General features: G+C 36.4%; 1 protein-coding gene and 1 non-coding gene across 2 annotated transcripts in view; both read right to left on the minus strand.

The window, feature by feature from the left end:
- LOC148952314 (uncharacterized) overlaps positions 1-18,327 on the minus strand; it is a 121,209-nt gene that overhangs the window by 13,131 nt on the left and 89,751 nt on the right. Inside the window, exons 13-17 of the mRNA XM_089089759.1 lie at positions 16,000-16,165; positions 12,093-12,258; positions 10,557-10,714; positions 6,705-6,849; positions 961-1,070 (exon numbers count right to left, since the gene is read on the minus strand). Of these exons, the coding sequence (XP_088945885.1) occupies positions 961-1,070; positions 6,705-6,849; positions 10,557-10,714; positions 12,093-12,258; positions 16,000-16,165 (745 nt within the window). The remainder of the gene's footprint in view (positions 1-960; positions 1,071-6,704; positions 6,850-10,556; positions 10,715-12,092; positions 12,259-15,999; positions 16,166-18,327) is intronic.
- Positions 14,158-14,230, minus strand: TRNAM-CAU (transfer RNA methionine (anticodon CAU)). The gene has a single exon. It is a non-coding gene; the product is annotated as a tRNA-Met (tRNA).

Consider the following 18,327-nt stretch of genomic DNA (forward strand, 5'->3'; position numbering starts at 1 on the left):
AATAATATACAGAATAGTAAAATTTACCAGATTTTGCCTTATTTCCCGTTTCATTGTTTTATGATCTCGTCCCGTTTCTATTGCGACAACCCTGTGGCTTTTTCCTGTATTGAATAAAATTAAATAAATAAATAAATGATTGTAGCAGGAAGTGCAATATTTGCACTTAATATTATTAGAAATAACATACAGACTTTTTTTCAATGAAGTAGATTGGTAGAAAACCAAGGTGTGGCAAATTAGTGCTGTATATATAAGGTACTTCTATTATTTTCACGTTTCTTCAGCATTAGTTTGGTCAACTCACATTCATGTTTTTTCACATTAGTTTAAACATTAACTTAAAAAAAAAAAAAAAAAAAAAAAAAAAAAAAAAAAAGTAGGCTCAGATTTGAAAGGTAATGATTTCTGTAATTTTTTATTTATTATGATTACCATTAATTACAGTGAACATTAGCAATGTCCTGTTCTGAAACCCAGTAGGAGAAATATGTGTTATCGACAAAAATAAAAAAATTCTCGATTTTTTCGTCAAAAAGTTCAATTAGTGATCTTGTCTGAAAGACAGGTACTAGACTAAAAATCGTAAGAATTTTTGGGAGGAGGAGGAGTAAGGTTCAGGGAGAGAAACAGACAACCTGACCAGTATATGGATTTTAAATCCAATCCCAAACGGGGGATGCCAAACTTGTAAAAATGTGTGTATACGTGTGGGGAAGGGGGAGGAAGGATTTTTTTCAATTATTCCATGGATACAACAAAATATTTTCAACGTATAGGGGGGGGGTCATTTTTTTTAAATGATAATACCAAAGAAACACTTTTCAAAGTCAAGAAGAGGGAATTGTCCCCTCCTCCCTCCCCATTGGTGCCCCAGCCAAAAATTAAATGTTTACGTCTAATTCCCTGAAAGGGAAATCCAAGACTACACAAGGGGAAAAAAGTTAGAAAGATATATACCATCTTCATAGTCAGCTATTGTTTCCTCTTCAAAATGTTGAAAGATTTCAGGGCGGAATTTCCTTTCGAGACCATAACTGTAAAGCCTGAACAAACATTCATAGCCATATCTAGAAAATAAGAAAGGAAATTTAATTCTAAAGTTTGAAAAAGAGAAAGCGAAGAAGAAGTTATTATACATAGGGTTAGGGACTAGAGCTATCACAAAATCTCAATAGAGGGGTTATCCATACGCTCTTATAGCAGCTTCAGAGACTCAAATCAATAGATAATAACTTTTGACAAATTACAATCTGAATATATTTAAAACAGTGAGTCCGAGCACGACAGAAAGAATGAGAAGTTAACGCACACGGTAAGTTCTTAAAATATCGAAAACAAAATCTGAAAAATTTCTAACAAGCGTACACAAGAATGAGAGCATTAAAACTAGAATTTAACACGGAAAGCAATTTTAAACACATTGCTCTTAATGTTAAAGTTTCTCTTAACACAAGTTTGTCAAATGGAACCATTTTGTTCTCATCAATTATACACCCGAACCCTAAAGAGTTCCAAAAACGCCAGGTATTAAAATAAAAGCCCAATATAAAATTAAGGTTTATGTCAGTGGCGCCCATTCACGAAAATGTAGGGGGAGGGGCAAGAATTTTTAAAAAAAATTAAGATGCAAAAAAAAGAACAACATTTAGCAAACATACCTAAAACAGGGGGTAGCGGCAAGGTCGCTGCTTGGCAAAATCGTTGACAAATCTATCCAAATCCAGTTTCTTTACCTCCTCTTTTTCAACGGCCATTATCATGAGATCACTGAGTCTGTCGTTTCCCATCGTCGATCGCAGATAGTCTTTCACACGCCCTAATGCCGAGAAGAATCGTTCATTACTAGTAGTGGTCACAGGCAAAGTAGCAACTAGCTTCATCAGTTTTAGAACTGAAGAATAAGCAAATGGGAGGTCGGATGAGATTTTGATAGCTCGGAGAAGATCTATTTTTGAAATATCACTTTTGATAGACGCAGCTGTGCAATAGAAAGCTGGGATTCTATGGCATGGTCATCGACACCGAGAATCCCTTGATAACGACACAAAGCTCTTTCCACTTTCGAAAATACGAAAAAATTTGAACTTGAGGGGTCGAAGGCAGATAAAGCGTCAAGCAGAGGCATATTCTGCATGAAACGTTGGTCCATCTCACTCGTGAAACGATCTATTACCTCAAAGTACAGAAGTTTATCGCAGTCTGATTCAACTGGCTGACTGATATTGCGTTTACCGGTTGTTGAGTTTGAAAGAAAGTCTTTGAGACGAATCGAAATGGCTTGACTTCTCTTGCTTCGAGCTCTGGTCTTAGATTGTGGAGATTTCGATTCCTGGATATCATTTAAAGCCAAGAATTCAGATATGTTTTTGCGTAAGTTGTTCCATTCGTTATCATTTCTCAGCTTTTGGAGTGTCTCATATGTCCCAGAAATCAGTGCAAGTGCCTTATAAATCCACAAACTTCCGGATTGAAGTTGCTCTGATAAACAATTTACAATGACTAACACTTTTTCCGTTATGTGTAAAGTTGAAACAAGAGAGGCAGAGTTGATTTTGTCCAGTAGTCCTTTTGCTTCACACGCTGCCTCGCCGTTGGAACTATCAGAGACTGCGGCAGGCACAGCAACAATACAATCAAATCTGGCCTTCACCTTCGAAATAGAGCGAACTGCGTAAAACCAGCGAGTCTGGACGGTCCTCTCTAGCTCCAAGACTTTTTGCCCGCTAATACGCTGGGATTCCACAAATAGCTCGTGACGAGTATTGCTGCATAATATAAATGCGTAAAGTCTTTGCACCACAGAGAAAAATTCAGAAAGCTCGCTGATATTTTTTAGGCAGTCAGTCAAAACCAAGTTTAATCTGTGGACGCGACAGTTTACATAAACTGCATGAGGCACCTTCTCCCTAAACTTTGCTTGAACTCCGTTAAATTTCCCACTCATAACGGATGTGCCATCATAACATTGGGCAATACACAGCATCGAATCTACACCAAGCATTTCTATAGTTTCACAAATCAAGGTGAATAATCTCTCGGCGTCTAATTTGTGCATGTGATAGCAGCCGATTAGTCGCTCCACTACTTTTCCATTTGATGTGTACCTGGGTAGGATCGCTAACTGTTCTTTTCTAGAAACATCTCTTGTCTCGCCAACAAGAATAGCAAAGTAATTAGCTGATTTTACTTCTGAAATAATATCTTGGCGCAAGGCATTTCCTATCAGTGTAACTGTGTCATTTTGGTACTGATGACTGCAATAGTGACCATATCGGCGCTGTTACTTGGCCTTCAGCTTTTCGTCGCCTTTAGACATTTCCTCCATCAATTCAACCAAATTACCCCAGTTTGCAGATGTTTCTGATTCGTCATGACCCCTCAAAGCAAGACCCTGGCGGCCAAGAAAGCAAATAGCGCGAAAAATGTACTTCACATGATCTCTATTTTCCTGAACGTCTTGAGATCTGGATTGAATTAAGGCATTCGCTATAGATTTCGAAGTATCAGTACTCATTATCTTAAATTCCGTCCATGCTGACATACAATGCCTATGTCTTTCAGAACCATCATGTTGCTTTAATAGAGCAGAACTGTTTATTCCACTTGTAAAATCCTGACTCAATGAAAGCCCTTTTTCCAGCAGTTTCTCCAGCCCTTAGAGTCCCCATAGAAAAATGGCGGCAAGCAAAACAAAACACGGAATTCAAGTTTTTTGAGTATTCAATCCATTCATAAGTCTTATAGTAATGTGCACTAAATTTCCTTCCGTTAGAAGTGGTAGCCGGATATCTCTCAAGAATAGGTTGAGCTGGTTTGTCGTGACGCGTTCTAGAGATATCTGAGAGACTTTGTTGACTACTACTGGAACCCACATGGGGTTCAGCGATGCAGACCGACCTTTCATGTTGATCTGAGCCATTTATTGTTCCGCTAGTTTTCGAAATTCTGTCACAGGTTGGGGAATTTATCTCAACTAACCCGAGACTTTGGGCGCTGACACTATTGCCAGTTTCTTGCACTAAAGTTTCTTCATTTTTCTTCCGCATTTTCACCGAAAAAAAATCCAAAGTTTGTTGTCGCTTTTTACTCACAGTTAAACGACTAGTAGACAAGGACTTCACTCAGACATGGCAAGAGAAGAACTGAAGAAACACGTAGAAATTCACTTAGAAAATCACTCCCATACTCCACGGTGAAACTACCCCGCTTAGAAACCCCAAAAACCAATCACTTACATTTCCTGTTCACGACAGTCCCATACACTCCACTGGGACTAGTCATCCCATAAACTATTCAACAACGTCAAGAATCTGCTGACAAAAACCCCCTTGAAACCCTAGAACTCATTTCCTTTCCCAGCTACTAAAAAAGGCAATATACAAAACTCATAGTTTACAAAGAATTCTTCACAAGAACAATAACGAAACGGGTACTGACCACATGAAGCTTAGTGTTGAATGAACCCTCCTCGGAAATAAAATAGTGTAGACGCGCTCGCTCTTAGACATTTCAAAACAAGATTATATAATTAGGGCACCAGTTTGTTGATCGTATTTATTGGACCAGTTTCTGGTTTAATATAGCACATAGCTAAAATAGAAAATAGCTGTGAAATATAAATAATAAGGTAATTTTCAAAGTCTAGGCGGGGGGGGGGGCATGCCCCCCCCCGAATTGGCACCCCTGGTTTATGTTCCGATTTAGTATTTTGCGACAAGCCTGCAGCTGTAACTGCACCAAGAGGACAAGATATTTATATCATTAGATTCATTACTCTCAGATCTGTCCTTTCACTTAGCCAGAATAATGATATTACTTAGACTTTTTCTTGGAGAAGGATCTAAACTTGCTTAAAAAAAAAAAAACAGGAAAATTATCCTTTTTTCAACAACTTTCAGCCCATATTCCAACATAAGAAACATATTTCCAACATAAAGAAACATAGCAAAGAAACATGTTTCCAACATAAGAAACAATGCCCACCAAATTTCACAACTATAATTTAGCGCAGAGCTGAATCATAGCTGTGGAATGAAAGCTGAATTTTCGGGTTTCTTTGATGTGTTCAAATCGCACAAGAGCAGAAAATAATGTAAAAAAAAAATTAACATGGAACATACACATTGAGAGATAAATTCTTGAAATAAAAGGTAAACGAAAAATATCTGCTATTTTTACAGCAGCTGCCAAAATAGGCACATGCAAACAGAAACTGAGAAGGGGGATTAATCCTTGAAAAGAGAGCACCCTTATTTGAAACCCATATCAATTCCTTGCATATGTTATAGTTTTCATAGAAAAATTCCTGGTACCAACCGGAAAATTTTTCCATTGGTTTTCCTTTTTTTCACCTTTAAAAATCAATTTCCTTTAAAAGGGACCCTACTTTAGTGGGTTATCTTTCCCTTCTATTAATTTCTAGCATAGATGTGACTAGCAATACAGCAAAACAAAACCAGTAGGCTTTAAACCATTAAAAAGTGACAAGGAAAACTACGATTAGACTGAGATAAATAATTGAAACTTCGTTGGTTGAAAAAATACAATCTTTTAAATACAGTGTTCAAATGAATATCGCGCGATTTATTATATTGCTACTGACAAGAATCAGGCCTCTTAAGCTCTGCACATTCAAGACATGATTTATATCGGACCGATGAGAATATGACAAAACATATAAGAGATCATATTCTCATATATGAGAAGCGGCTGTGATAATTTTACAGAATTTAAGAGGCATGAACATGTTTTTTTCTGATACTAGGCACACCCAAACTTTCCAATTCACTTTTAATCTTTTTATCTATCCCTACCTCTAAGCAGCATATATCAGCATGATCTTCCTTTGAAGAAATTAACGCATGACTAGAACGCTAATATCATATGATTGAGTCCGGTCTACCACCCTAAACTTTATAACTTCATTTATTCTTTCTTCTAACCATTATATCATTTGGTATCTAACCCAGATTCGAATATGTACATCGAAGGGCTACAAAGAAATAGGAAGAAATGAACTGAAACCATTTGGGCGTCCCAAATCACCTTTTAAGTAATGCTTTGCATGATTGAATACTCCATCTTCTATCTAAGGAGATTTTCTTCTTTATTGGTGGGCACTAGGGCGAGGAAACTTCTTCTTCTTGTTTGAGTTATTATGGAGACACTGGCGTATTCTCGCCACCAGAATCGAGTTAAGCTGCTGCAGATGAGATCCAACTCCGGGTCCCGTATTACCGAGCAATTCAACTGCGCTATCACAACATCCAGTTAGTAAATAACAGTCTAGAAAAATTCTATTCCTGATTAGTTTCATTTTGGCACAAAGTCTGCGGTGATTTTCGTCATTATTGAGATTTGGCCGACTTTGACTTTTGACTGTCATTATACTTTTTTCCGAGAATAGTGTTGAAAGATTTCCAATCATAAAAATGTTGCATTAGGAACTCTTTAGTTCAACAACTATAATAATTATATATAATATAATAACAGTAATATACAACTATAATATAATAACAACTATTATAGAATTTTAGCGAATTTCTACAGCAGTGTTTTGCACGACGCAGACCACTGAGTATGATGTCTATGTTGCTTTTGATGTCCCATAAACGGGGTTGATTATGACATAGGTCATTAATAGCTCAATAGAACTTTTCTATCATGAAAACAGTGAAAAGCAATCAAGGTATAAAAAGTACCTGAAACCCGCAGCTGAATCTTCCTTGGCAAGTTGTCTGAATTCGTTGTACATTTTCTTGTTAAAGTGATCTCTCAAAAAGAATGACCAAAATCGGAAAAGCGTATTCATTTCGGCTGATTTTCCAAGGCCAAGCACCTTCCTCTCTGCAATAAATTGGGTTAAGGTCCATCTAACAAAAATAAGCAAAGAGGGCAGAAGCCAAAAAGCTAGAGAGTAAAACACAATGTTAGGCGAATTTTTGATAAAAAAAAGAAAGAAGAATTAACACTATTTGGTATATCATTACTATTATAGCCCACAAGTCAAGTAAAGTCACTACTATAGCCCTCAATTATAACAGCATTACCGGTAAAAAAAAGAGAGAAAAAAAAAAAAAAACAGGCAAAACATAAGAAAAAAAAATTAAGAGAAGAAAGTACGTAGAATTTTTGTCAACCTTTATTTTCTTATATAGAAATAGACTTCATTAACGCAGTCACCAAATGTTATCACGTCATATGGGTAGCAATGCAAAATCTTGAATATATCCTTTAAACTTTATGCATTCCGAATGATTAAACGCGATTAAAATTCCTATGTTCAGATGCATATTCGAAATTATAAGAGCTGATTGCACGAAATTACAAGAGTCAAAATGGAAACGTCATGTTTTTTTATTTTTATTACGCAAAAAAAGGGTATGCGGTAACAATGTTCGAGGGATAAGGCACTTAATTTCAAATACAGAGATAATTCAATTATTGCTCACGCTAATACAGAGCAGGCGTTATTCTGAAACAGTTTTACAGCAAGGGTTCTTAATTCTTTGAATCCTTTTAAATTGACTCGACCCTGACTGGGTTCACGCCTCAACTCCTTGGTCTAAATCAACCGAACTGTCAACATATTTTCCCAACCATGATCCAAGAATTTTCTCCTACAGGTAATATCGGGGAAAAAACGCGAGAGCAACTGGTGCCTATAGTATTAGAGCCTCAAAACACTCACTTGCACTACATTTCAACCTCTTACCATAAAAATCGTCAAATACCATATTTATATGAATCAGCATCAGCTCATAATGCTTACATACATACATGTATGGACGCTACTCTCTATAAGAGACTATGCTTTCAATACAAATAATGCCTCATTTCTGACAACATAGAATCCTCTGTAATCTTCAAAACATTTTCCCTTCTTCTCAATTAATTTTTTAATTAGAAACTTTCCAAGTTTCAATCTTATTTTCGACGTCATACCTTAAATTGAGTAATTTTTTCCAAGACTGCACTGCCTTTCTATGACGAACAAATAAACGTTCAATTTGGGATATGTCCATTTATTAGACAGTGAAAATGGATACAAAGTAATTCTGCTGATGACGGTCGCTGCATATGTAGTCGAAATATTCAGACTTTTATATGTTTTCACGGTCTAATAAATGGACTTTTCCCCATTTGAACATTTATTTCTAAGTTTTAAGCGGAATCCTTTTGCAGTAAACTCCACAGTGATTGGGAAAATCGCTGCACAAAGCTCTTCCAAGGGGAAACACGATATCCCCATGTGGAAATGACTTGGAAATATTATGTTAACGATTCTGTTAAAGAAACCCTGATTTCCGTCATCAATTCATTGCGTGATTAATAATTAAAATCCAAGCGTTTCCAAGCAAAGGAAATGACATTCATTCGTAATTGTAAGTATGGTAAATTTCAAGCTGAATTTATGGCTTATTAAAAATTTAACTTAATAGTTAAAAGAATATCGGAAATATGGAGACAAATTCATATGGGTATGCGATAATGGCTACAACCTAGTAAAGAGAACCACGGTCCATAGTAACCATAAATTTAGAAAGACGTTTTAAGACGTTTTAGAAAGATTTTTTTCTAAGAAAATATCAAGTAAGAAATATTTTCCAGTGGGACCATGATTCCATGAATCATGAACCATGATTCAGAAATAATGACAATTATTCAAATTCAAACACAGCAATAGCAAACAAAATTTTTGAGAATCGTAGGAGATCAAATATAAATAAATAGTACACCACTAAAACCACGATCGTTATAAACCCAATAAATCGGCTTATAGCCCCCCCCCCCATCTTGAAAACTATGAAAACCACTTTTTTTTTGTCTGAGTAGCAGTGATGCGCACGGCACCTACTAGCTTCTTATTTGAGGATCACAGAGATGATACAAAGTAAAGCACCCAAAATAGCAGTTTTATTGCCATTTCCAAAGCAGAGAAGGCTAGGAAACATAAAAATAAATAAATAGAAACCTAGGAAACACACACATTTTACCTTTGAAATTACTATCGTCAAAACCCCTTTGTATGGAGGTTCCCATCGTTGTTGCAGTGTTAGCAGCAACATAGGAAATAGGGAAGCGCGGCTAATGCGAGCCAAAATTTAAAATATGCTCTTCAAAGAAACTGACTAGTGAACAGTAATTTAGCACATGCAACATTGAAATCGCCATAGTCATAAACCTATTAACTAGAGGTTGACTGTGTCCCACATTGATCAACAAATACAATCGTATTTTTTGCATGGATAGCACTGACCTCTAAACTTTTTTTTTCAGCACTAGAGGCCAATGAAAAATACAGAGATAGCTAACGGCTAAATTCTTCTTTTCATTTCTTCCAAACATCTTCAGGTATAAGCGTGCCTGGTAGTCTATACTGGGATTTCTTCGAGCTTGCAGTTTTTTAGTGCTCCCAACCCGATGAATAAGTTTCCGAGATATGTTAGCTAACACTTTTATTTCCACGGGCTTAACAGAAGATTAGCAGCTAATTTTTTTTTAGTTAAAATTGGACGGCAGTATATAACCCATAATCTTTTAATCTTATGTGCGCTTCAGACGTTATATGACAACGAAACGAATTTAATAGCCGAAACTTTCATTCAGGACCGTATCCAGGATTTTTTTTTTTTTTATGCGCGGGGGGTAAAAATTTTTTTTTTTTTTAATTCATCAAAAATTTGTTTATATACATTTTCGTAACCTTTTTACGAGTCGGACTAATATTTCAGGGGGGGGGGGGGGTCAAACTCCCAACACCCCCCTGAATACGGCCTTGCTTTCAGTATAGAAACAAGGTTATTATAGTTCGCTCTTATTTCTCTCAAGCTACTATACATTATGATATTGGTTTATTGTGCAAGTTTTATATAGTATTTTTTTTTGCTAAAAACGTGCAAAAGCTGATATAAAAGAAAACAAAGTTTTTGAGATGAAAGTAGAGGGCAGAGTTGAAACTTAAAACGAACAGAAATTATGCGACATCCATCTAAAGCTAAGCGACTGATGATGTTTCCCTACGTTAGTAGGATTATGCAAAACTGGTGCTACAGAAAACACAAAACAACACAGGATTTTTGTACAGTACAAAAAAAAGCCTTTTAGGATTTTTGATTACGATATAAAATTTAAAGTATTCTTGTATCTTATGCGTGGGTTTGTATTTTAAGTAAAGCAGTATTTTTTTTTTTTTTTTTTAGGATTATTGCATAATCCTAAAAACATACGGAAATATCAAAAGTCCGAGAATTAATATTAGTTTCGTCACATTTGGGTAATCATTTATGTCATATACCTTTCGCACTGGATTAAATATATATTGAATCATAAACTGAGGCTTTTCTTCCATGCAAAACAGGAGAGAAAGAGAGATAGAGACAGAGGGAGAAAGAGAGAGGGAGAGAGAGAGAGAGAGAGAGAGAGAGAGAGAGAGAGAGAGAGAGAGAGAGAGAGAGAGAGAGAGAGAGAGAGCTAAGGAAAAGACAACTTGGTTGTGTATTCACAGGATTAGATTGTTAGATAAAAAAAGAACAGCATAAAAGGCTATTAACCTTTGAGACACCTTGCTCTGTACTTGTGGTAGACATGTTGAGTGAAACCGTTCTCAAGAAGCAGAGTATGAGACGGATGTTGCATCCAAGAGTTTGAATAGGAACCCGGAGTGCTGCCATAACTGGTAGAGTAGTAATCAGCCTCGGCATTGCTGCTCCTAAAAAGCAAATTAAATAACTTTAAACCAATACGATAAGATACAAGATCTAGGTTGGTGAATAGTCATTCGTCTTTTTTAGATGTCCAAATCTTCTTAACAATAGCTCCAATGTCCCAAGTTACACCACAAGTGGTTGCCTTAGGCTCACTGTGCAGGTAGACCTTGGGGTATTCTATAATCTAAGTCCGTGAGAATTCAAGTCAGACAAAATTCTTGAGAAACCTAATCCGCAAACTCATAGCCGAAGTCGTTTCACTCTTCTCTCGGGCCTAGCCTTTGTGCGTATATGTCACCCAATCGGCGTCAAGTTTTTGTTTAGATTTGAAACCGCTTAAATAACCAGCACTATCGATGAAATCTATATGAACAATCTTGTTCATAGCAGTAATTTCTCCGTCTTAAGGCTAATAAGAGCTAAAATTTAAATTTTTTTATTTTCATTAGACGCTTTTGCTGTCCCGGTCTTTAGAATCTCCATTGCAATATAACGACCTCCTTCCGATCCATATTTTGTTCTTGAATCTTGAAAAAAAAAAAAAAAAGTAAATCGCCTTTTATAAAAATTAACAATTACATAGCAAAAACGTTAGCAGCGTATGGTCAAAGTAATATTTCTAAAAATCTTAAAAATACTTAAAAAATAATCCAGGCTATAGTATTGATTCATTGGTCTCCTCCCTGGATCAATTTACAGCTTAGAAACAAACAACTGATTTACCTGAGGATCCTTACACATTATATTGTTCATATGATCAAGGTCACTTAATAAAAAAGAAAAAATTGTCAGATTTTCCTACATTTATCACTTTTAGCTGAAAAAATGATTTTTAAAAAAATAGAACTAAAAAAATTAATTAGAATATTGAAACAAAACAAAGAAACAAAAAAAGAAATAAAACAGACAGCTGTCATGAACTTGCGCAAAAACACAGCATTTTTTTTTTTTTTTACCACATCCTTATCAATTTTTTACCACGTAAAAACACATAGCATTTTTTTTTTACCAGGCCCTTATCAATAAATCTAAATACACAGCTTATTCTGGAACATTTGACACCAGCGGGCCGGAGCGGAGCTAAAGTTTTACTTTGAAAATTTTACGCATTAAATTTCTAAATATAGTGAAACGGCAATTATAATGGGATAAAATCAAGACAGTAAGAAAAGAGCAACAGCTACCTATCTAATTATACAGAAAAACAGTGTCCTAGTTGCGGGTCAAACGCCACCAACTGATCAATAAATTTAGTAAAGGACCAAAGAATAAATCCTGACTCCAAGACCCAACACAGCTTCCTAAAGCCCGGATTCCGATAGTAACTTTTCGATAAAAGAGCAAGGAAAAAGAGAGGAAATGAAAATTAAGCGTACTTACGTTGAGATCGTTCTTGGCCGATGTTCTTTAACATCCATAACCCAGCCAACATGACTTTCCGCGGGAGGATTACTGCTATGTCGAGTTTTTCTTTTTCTGCTGTCGCCTGTAGGTTTGCCAGCCAGTTTTGTAACTGGGAAGAAGCGAGGAGCGTCCGGGTTCAAATCCTTAGAGAGAGAAAAGATAATCTTTAAGATGTTTCTATCATTTTGGCCATTTCTGGATAGTCGCACTTTTTTTCGTCTCAATATTTATTGAAAAGTCTATAATTAATCGTGAATCGAAATAGTTGAATCGAAAAGTGAAATCGAAATAGTTGAGTATCAAGTTTTCAATGAGCTGAACAAGTTGTGTCCATCCAGTAGCTCTTTTCCTGAAGAGCTACCTATAAGGTTAATACGAGAGTTCTCTCTTTTCCTTGCCAAGCCACTTGGACACATCATCAGCGAATGTTTCGCCCAGTCAACTTTCCCGTCGTGCTGGAAACGCGCATTTGTGCGTGTTATACCGAAGACTAAAACACCCAAATCTTGCAACGAGTTACGACCGATATCAATCACATCTACCTTTGCAAAAGTCACCGAGTCATTCATCCTGCGTGAATTGCTCAAGCAAACGCGGGAAAACATAGACCGTTACCAGTATGGCGGCCTCAAAGGTTGCAATACCTCGATATACCTCGTGCGCCTAGTTGACATTATCTTTAAGTGGCTTGACAAGGGCAGTACCTTCATCGACCTAGCTCTCGCCGATTTCAGGAAGGCATTTGACCTGATTTGTCATCTTACGGCAGCAAAAAATATGCGAGCAATGGGCGCACAGAAGCGGTCTCTTGCATTAGTGATGAGCTTCCTTCAGGACAGAACGCAGTGTGTATTTCCATTGTTTGAAGGTGACTTGATCTCATACTGGTCTAAACTTACCTGTGGAGCCCCTCAGGGTACAAGACTTGCTGGTTTCATATTTATCTCCCTCATCAACTTCCTCCTTCAGAATTTCGAAGAGCGACTCAAATTCGTCGACGATTTATCATTTGTCCTCAAATACCTCGTGAGAGAAGGTGTAATCGAACGTCAGTTCAGCGAGACCCTTCTGGCATCCTTCTCTGAGGACTGTGAACGTTAGAAGTTGACACTGAATGCAGATAAATCAACGATCCTCAGGTTTTGCCCCTTAAAACGTGATCTGGAATTCCCGCAAGTCCCTTTCCCTATTGTTCAATCTGCAAAAATCCTCGGAGTCACATTATCGATGGACTGCACATTCACCGAACACGTGGAGAAGGTTATTAAGGCTGGCAATGCATCACTTCAGACCCTAGTCCTGATGCGCAGGTTTGGCTGCGACACTCAAAGCCTAAAAAATGCCTATATTACGTATGTGAGACCTCTACTCGAATATGCCGTCGCTGTCTGGGGACCTTTTGTCCAGAGCATCCACTACCTTTGCGATGACCTTGAATCTTTGCAGAAACGAGCTGTTAACATAATCGTTGGTAACAGAAGTGACGACTACAACAAACTCTTGCAAGAACTGAACCTTGAATCTCTCAGCGACAGACGATTATCACTGATCATGTCCCTCGGCAAGTCACTGCTATCTTCGCCCCATCACAGACTGATCCTCCCACCTGATGCTCCTGTTAACCAAAGAACCAGATCCCAGTCGAAGCTACAACCCCCTGTCTGCAGGACCAACCGCTACAAAAACACGTTTGTCCCCTTTTTCGTTGAAGCATACAACAAGACTTAGTGTTATTTGAATTCACGTGTTAGTGTTTTTATAGTGTTCTTTGTATTTTTTTTTTTCTTCTCATATTGTTGTAAAGACGACATAAATTAGCCATGGCTACGCTGTTCGATCTTAATAAACCTATGTCTATGTCTATGTCTAATTAATACAGTCATATTCAACTTTCTATTAATTAATGGTATTTATACAACACCATTTTAAAATATCCCCTCTACTGAAATTACTAGGAACAATTGGGGCAATATTTGACTAAAAGTTTGAAAACCTTACTTTCCTTGAAACCAGCATTACCCATTTAAAAATAAAAAAAAATTGCCCCGGGTGAGGCTCGAACTCACGACCTTAGGATTATGAGACCTACGCTCTACCGACTGAGCCACCGAGGCTTACAAAATAAGATGGATTATACAAATGGAGACAATACCAAAAAATAGAAGATTTTTCGATGGAAGTAAAGAGCAAATTAAAGCTTAGCGAGTATCTAAGACTTCGAGCAAGGTTTGAAACTAGTGATGGATCCAGCAGGAAGAACAGAACACCCGCTGTTTTTCATACAAATTCTGAAATTTTCGCCAAAGATACAGCATGCGCAGCAAAAGCACGAGGAACATGCACTAATGTCTCCATATTAGGGATTTGCCTGCTAAATCGGGGTTTAGAGGTCTTTAAGGGGTGAAATTTACCATTTGCGGATTTTCACAGGTCTCAAATTTTTTTTTTTTTTATGATTTTGGCCGATGAGAAAAAAGAGAAATAATAGTTTAGAATCTTTTGCGCGTAGAATGAGGAATCGGAGCCGCACTATGTTTGAAAGCTAGCCTATGATGGATAGACATCACTCTGCGGACAAAAACGACTTAATTGACTTAGAAGTCAAGAGAAGAGGGGTCCAAACTTGATTTGATTCCGATAAAACATTTATAAGTAGGACCCGACCAATCAAGCCGATATTGGGGTCAGTTTCATTATCGAATATCGAAAAAAATGTCGGATATCGCCCGATATTTTTTTTTTTTTTGAATGCGCAACTTATCCACAAGATGACGCCAGATTTCCTCAGGTAATTTTTGTTTGTCCAGTCCTTGAGGGCGGAGCTACCAGCTCAGTCTGACCATGATGGAGAAAGCAGCAGAGGTGAGTCAAATATTATCAGGAAAAAACCATCAGGATTCTGCAGTAATTAGAAATTTCAAATCTGCATTAGTTGTCCAAATGAAAGATCCCACAATTTCTTCCTCTTCATCTTTGTTGTTTTAGCCCTCCCCCTTTTAAAATTTATACTTACCGTATCACTGGCAGAAAATTTGTTAAATTTCAATATTTCTTCTGAAAACTGCTATAAACTTGACAATTTCTATATAAGAACTCTTAACCATATTTGCCAAAATGTTTAATAAAACAAATGTAATACAACTTGATAACTATACCAAGTATCATCAATAAATATATAAACTGTGCTTTGTAACAGAAAAGAGACGGTTCAAAACACTGTATATGAATATAATACACTATGATCATTCCCTATCTCAACCATTATACAAAGCCGGACCATGATGCAAGTGCTCCGGAGAACATTTAAACAAGCACAACACAAAACTTGGCTTCACCTTTGTAACACTAAATTTAACAAAATCTAATTTTAAATTAATTTATTGCAATAAATATATGAAAATTGGTATTTAGTAGTGCAATATTATTATTAGATGTTTTTAGGAATTACAAGTAGGGTTTCGAAGTCTCGAGTTGGTTTCAAAGGCATTTTGAGAAAGTTTCTGCGAAAATACGCGTTCCAGGGTAATATACACTGGACCGCTGATGGCAGATTAAATTATAGGAGCTGTTTGTACGCGCCGAGGATGTAGTAGCCAAAAATCACTAAGCCGTGATCTTACTGTTGTATTATTTATATACAGTGGTTCAAAACAAGCCTTGGCTCGTTCATCTTGTTTTTGCACGGAGACCTTAAATATAATTTTTTTTTTTAGAAATTGTTTAAATTAGACAATTTGGTCAAAATCATAAAAAATTTGGTCAAGTTTGCACGGAGACCTTAAATAGAATTTTTTTTTTTTTATAAATTGTTTAAATTAGAAAATTTGGTCAATTCCCACTTTGGAACTAACAGCCAGTGTCGAATGATTTTATTAAGTACTTCCGGATTTGATTGGTATGTTAGTTTGTGCAGGTGTATTCAAAGGCGGGGGTGGGGCATAGGATCCAACATTTTGTTTCTTCTTCGACTCTTCGATTTTCTGCAGTTTATCAAATTCATCTTTCGATAAAAGATTGATAGTCTTGAAAGAACTGGCAGGTACACCCGCCTGCAATGAAATGAGGATTGAATTAACAACTTCATGAAATGTAAAATTATTAAGTCAAAATCGTAACAACATGAATGGCAACTATAGAAAGAAATTTTCATAAAAAAGATGCTCAAATAGTAGTCAGGGCCGGATTTAAAACTTTGACACCTCTAAGTCCAGGTTTTTTTGCCGCTCCATTTTTGCGAGGATTTTTGAGAAAATCCCCGAAAAATCGGGGATAGTAGAAGCACGTAACAGAACGCAACAGATGAACCAAAAGTAATAAAAGAAAGAGGCGATACCGAACTCTCAGCTGCCATTCTTGGAAGACATCTGACAATTTATAAGTAGCTAAATGTTGTTTTAAAACCACTTTTCTATGAATAGGCAGTCCGATGGCGGAGTGCACCTGGCACTTTGACAATAAATCACATCAGTCCAGTTTTTGTTATGAAAAAGTTCGCTCAGGGATTATTTATTGCGCCACCAGGCCCAGCCCTAGTCGTAAATCTGGGCCTGACAATAGTTTTAATTGTTATCACTAAAATTATGACATGAAATTTAAAATATCCGCTAAAATTCACGACACTGCCAATTTTGGAAAATCGAAAATTTCCTTAAATTTCAGCCGGGTTAATATTGTTGGATCATTGGAGTAATAAACACGAAAAGAAAAATATTATACAGCTACCATATTTGTAAGCATTGTAACCTGGATATTTCCAAATATTCAAAATTGTTCCCAAAAATTAATCTATTTTTCAATAATACGCCAATTTTCTCTTGACAGTATTGATAGATATAACCTCACCCCTTCCAAATTCAGTATATACATACCAGAGTTAGTGAACTCTAATAAATAACTAATTTTCATTGAATAACACACATAAAGTTCGATTCTTTATCTTTGATAAAAAAAAGTCTTTAAGCAACGTGCTATGAAGCGTTAGAGACCCCAGTTGCTTCACACCAAAAATAAATTTATAAATCAATTTAAGAGCTGGTTTAAGTAAGCTGGCAAAATTTGGCAAAATCTTCGACTGTATTTTCCAAACTCATCATCCTTCAAGCAACACCAATTTCACAAGACATCTCTCTTCACTAGCAGTAATTGTATTGCAACAGCTGTATTGCGTAAATTGTATTGCAACAAAACGGATTTATTTACACAAACATAAATTATTTAAGGTTATTCCCCAAGTTTAGCTCATTATACATCTTTTCAAGACATACTATGTTCTTCTCCACGAGACCCAAAGGAGCCGCTTCTGGAAATCTCAGAACTCGGGTGATGAAACCTGAATGATAAAGTGACGACAAAATAGACGATAGCTTAGCAGTATATAACTTCCCTGGCAAAAGGGGTAAAATAGTTCAAAGCTAGGATGCATACCCAGAAATGGGTTGCCCTGTTAGGCACATTTTTAAATTTCATGCTTTTAGATTTAAGTTTAAATTGAAATAGAGTTTTTCAGAAACGTCTTGAAAGCTTTTGGTCAAATCATACACTCAATTACACATTTTAAGGAAGAGTTTTGACCCACTATTCTACCTGTGATTAAATCAGTAATTGTTGATACCATAAATAAATTAAATAAAAATTCTTGAACTTTACTATTCTTTCCAAGTGGGGTTTGTTTCAATGATGAAACCTTAAAAAAAATGACATCCTTTATATTGGTCCTTGATTAAATCATTTATTCGTAAATCATCAACATAAAAAAGCCAAGCTTTCTCGTGAACAGCGATGATTGAAAGACGGCAGCTTTCATCACACAGGGGGTGGTTTAAGTTTGCACATCACTATTTACTTGCACTAAAAAAATTTATATATATATACGTTTTTAATTTCTATTTTTTTCAAATCCTATTCAACATTACTCCAAATTTGAGAAAAGCTACCTCCTCATCCTCTAAAAGTCCACACTAAAGTTACCCTTATATATAACTATGCTTCGAGAATGACAAAAATCCCTGGAAAAACTGCGGCACTTCAAAAGATTTCTTAGGGTGGAAGGTCTGAAATACCAAATAAAGTATTTTCATATCATATTTGCAAGATTCTTCACTGGAGAGAATAGATTCTGTTGTTAGGGGATATCCCCACCACTCTCATCACTGGGCAAATAAAATATGAATATAATCTTTTGCTTAACACTCCAAATATTTCTACTACAAGG

This window comes from Artemia sp. Qi Xiang Cuo, chromosome 5 (assembly GCF_049724085.1).
Source record: "Artemia sp. Qi Xiang Cuo chromosome 5, ASM4972408v1, whole genome shotgun sequence".
NCBI lineage: Eukaryota > Metazoa > Arthropoda > Branchiopoda > Anostraca > Artemiidae > Artemia > Artemia sp. Qi Xiang Cuo.